This window comes from Orycteropus afer, unplaced genomic scaffold, assembly GCF_000298275.1.
Source record: "Orycteropus afer afer isolate SDZICR_OR568_19922 unplaced genomic scaffold, OryAfe1.0 scaffold00938, whole genome shotgun sequence".
NCBI classification, from domain to species: Eukaryota; Metazoa; Chordata; class Mammalia; order Tubulidentata; family Orycteropodidae; genus Orycteropus; species Orycteropus afer.
In genome coordinates, this window is record NW_006922525.1 from 368,586 (window position 1) to 372,249 (window position 3,664).

Here is a 3,664-nt window from a genome sequence, read left to right on the forward strand (position 1 = left end):
TGCAATTTTACAAACAACATAGTGACATTTTGTTATGACTTTAGAGTTAAAACTAAAAGAGATTACTTGATTTGATATCTGATTAAATCTTTTTATGGAGACTAAAACAGTAATTTCATAAATCACAGTTACTTTTACAAATGTCACAGCTCAAAGTTCAACTTGAAATCATTACAAATTTGTTATCTAAAATGTTTCTTGAAAAAATTGAAAAGGGAAAAACAACTAAAAAAAATCAGATGGCAACATGCTAAGTCTAATGAGATCAGTAAATAACAATTCTGATTGTGGAGTAGAATTAATTTATGTGGTATTTCTGAAAATAAACTGAATTGAAACTGTGTAATCCTCTTATGAGATATTTTCACACTTTTCTGATGTAAATGACATTCTTAGAAAATTCCCTTTGGATTTTCATTAATTTAATGCAAAGGGAGGTTTTTGTTTTCAATAGTTTCAAAAAAAATATATCCTCTTGATACTAAAGGAACATATGAAGTCATACATGAATGTAAAAATAAATTTTATAATCTTAGCATGTAATCTGCTTTAAATATACAAATATTTTAACATATCATTTTAACTAAATACTTGAAGAAATGCCTATCTTGTTTATTTCATAATTTTACAGCATTTTAGCTGCAGACATGGTCAGAAAAATGACGGATACTGTATTAAAGTCAAAAGGTCATGACATTTGAAATTAGGTCTCCTCTGAGTAATTTGTGAAATAGGTTGCTATAAATACAGGATGACATTTCATGTGCTATATAGTTGTACTACAGAATTTAGTATTATATAATAAGTATATGATCAAATTTGCAATATGTAACATCTTTGCCATTTTTCTTTCCTTCTTATAAGGAAATAATGCCAGTTTTCCAAGTCCAACTTATAACCCATTCACATGGTTGTTTATTCTGGTTTCATGTCCTAACTACACATATGAGGTAGGCTATTTATATTTGTAAATAATTGAATATTATTCAATGATATATTAATACAAGCTTTTCTATGTGTTTACAACTATTATAGATAAATATACATGATAAAGAATACATACATATGTTTTAAAATGAAATACACTGCCGTGGAGTTGGATCCGACTCATAAGGACCCCTCCTTGTGTTTCTGAGGTGGTATCACAACTGAAGTAGATTGGCCAACCTTCCTTCTGAGGAGTAGCTGGTGGGTTCGAATCACCAGACTTCTGGTTAGCAGTCAAATGCCTTGGGCACTATGCCACCAGAGCTCCTATGTTTTAAATGTAGGTATAATTATAATCAATCATTTAGATTATTGTATAGATTTCAATTTGTGCTTTAGGCATAGAAAATTAGAACATTTAAACTACAGTATTTCCTGCAAGAAAAAGCTATATTTTGTCTTAAATTTAATTAATGTTTAAGATACATTTTATAATATTCATATAAAATGTCATGAGAGTTTTCAGGACTTTAAATTTATAATTTATCTTTGGGAATAATCATCCTATTTTCTTATGCATCTGATATCATTTTCTTAAATTGTATGTGACTTTTCATATTTATAAATTTATTATCTGTGGAAATTTATTTCTACCTATAGAGTTTGACTATTCTTTTACTTTTAAATTATCTATTTAATGTCACAGGTGAACACATTACAAGTTTAACCATAGCTTTGTGTTCATTTTTGTTTCAATATGACAGATTGGATCATGGATTAGTTTCACAGTCATGACACAAACACTTCCAGGTAAGACATAGGTTTACAAGTAACTAAGGTAAGTGTATATTAGAAGAAATGGTTTCTGAAAACAAGTCACTACAGTTGTATAGTTTACATGATTGTTAAGTTATTTGTGTTTTGATTTTTATTTTGCACTTTTTTGTAGTATTAAAACACACTGAAATGTTATTTGCTATATATATATATCTACAAAATTACTATTTTATGAAAAATAGGAAATATAGTCTAGATATATTTATTAAACAATGAAGTTAAAAAAAAAAAAAAAACACTTGTATTATAATGCACTTCCCTTGAAACTTTCTGGAAAATCTGTATGAGCACATTTATGGGATGTGCCTTTAATTGTTCTTGGGTATCTATGAAGGGAGATTTGGGGTATATACACATATAATCTTAAATACTGGACATTATAAGACAAATTGAGAAGTTGAAAGGTCTGCTCTTAACATATCTGAAGGATGAATGTGATAGCTGTTTCACATGTTCTTTGTTGTACTGTACAAGTGTTCTGAATCACAATTAGTATGGTTCATGTAATATATATATATGTGTATGTATCTATATATTTCATTTTTGTGCATAAAGGTATGTTATATTTTATAGGACTATTATTGACTTGTCTGTCAGTTTATTGTACTGTGGTGGCTTTCATGTTTCTTTGAGGATGGGTGTTAATGCACCTATATTTCAAATGCATCCTGGGTGACTTATGGTGTACAGGTTTCAGCAGAGCTTTCAGCCTAAGATAGAGTGGAAGAAGGATGGGACGATCCACTTCTGAGAAAAATGGCCAGTGAAAACTTTAAAACGGTAGTGAAAGGCTGTCTGATACATTACTGTAAAACTTATGAATACCGATGAAACATTGTTTCATAGAGTGTTAGGAAATGAAACCCTTAGGTTGGAAGGCATTCAGAATATAACGGGGGAAGAGCTGCCTCCTTGGAGTAGAGTTGACCTTAATGATGTCGATTTAGTTAAGCTTTGGTACCTCCATTTGTTCATAGGACATGACTCAAAATAGGAAGAACAGCTTCAAAAATTCATTAAAAATCAGAACATGCAACATATGAAGTATGAATCTAAGAAAAATGGAAGTTGTCAAAAATGAAATGAAATGCATAAATATCAATGCCCTGGCATTTCTGAGCTGAAATGGACTGGTATTGCACATTTGAATCAGACAAGCACATGCTGGGAATGACAAATTGAAGAGTAATGGGAAATATTGAAGAGGAATGGTTACCCATTCGTCATTAAAAATAATGTTTCAAGATCTATCCTGAAGTACAATGCTGTCAGTGATAGGATAATATCCTTACCCCTACAAGGAAGATGAGTTAATACAATACTACTAAAAAATTACACACCAACCAGCAAAGCCAAAGATGAGGAAATTGAAGATTTTTTACCAACTTCTGAAGTCTGGAGTTGAGAAAATTTGTAATCAAGATGTGTTGGTTATTACTGGTGATTGGAATGCAAAAACTAGAAACAAAGGAAAGTCACCAGTAGCTGGAAAATATGGCCTCAGTGGTAGAAATGATGTTGGAGATCACACGATAGAATACTGCAAGGCCAATTTCTTACTCACTACAAATACCTTTTTTCAACAACAACATAAATGGTGGCTATGCATGTGGACAACACCTGATGGAATGCATAGGAATCAGATCAACTACATCTGTGAAAAGAGGTGATGGAGAAGCTCAATATCTTCAGCCAAATCAAGGCCAGGACTTGACTGTGTAAGATACCATCAACTGGTCATATGCAAGTCCAAGTTGAAGCTGAAGACAATTAAAACAAGTCCATGGGACCCAAAATATGACTTTAATTATATCCCTTCTGAATTTAGAGACCATCTAAAGAATAGATTTGACTAATCAAATGCCAATGACCAAAAACCAGATGGATTTTGAGATGACAT

The 3,664-nt window shown here is 31.2% G+C and overlaps 1 protein-coding gene across 1 annotated transcript in view; it reads left to right on the top strand.

Moving 5' to 3' along the window:
* Nucleotides 1–2,741, top strand: part of TECRL (trans-2,3-enoyl-CoA reductase like) — a 229,588-nt gene extending 226,847 nt beyond the window's left edge. The window contains 3 exon segments of the mRNA XM_007958341.2: nt 865–950; nt 1,692–1,737; nt 2,683–2,741. Coding sequence (XP_007956532.2) covers nt 865–950; nt 1,692–1,737; nt 2,683–2,741 — 191 coding nt within the window.
* Nucleotides 2,742–3,664: the final 923 nt, after the last annotated feature.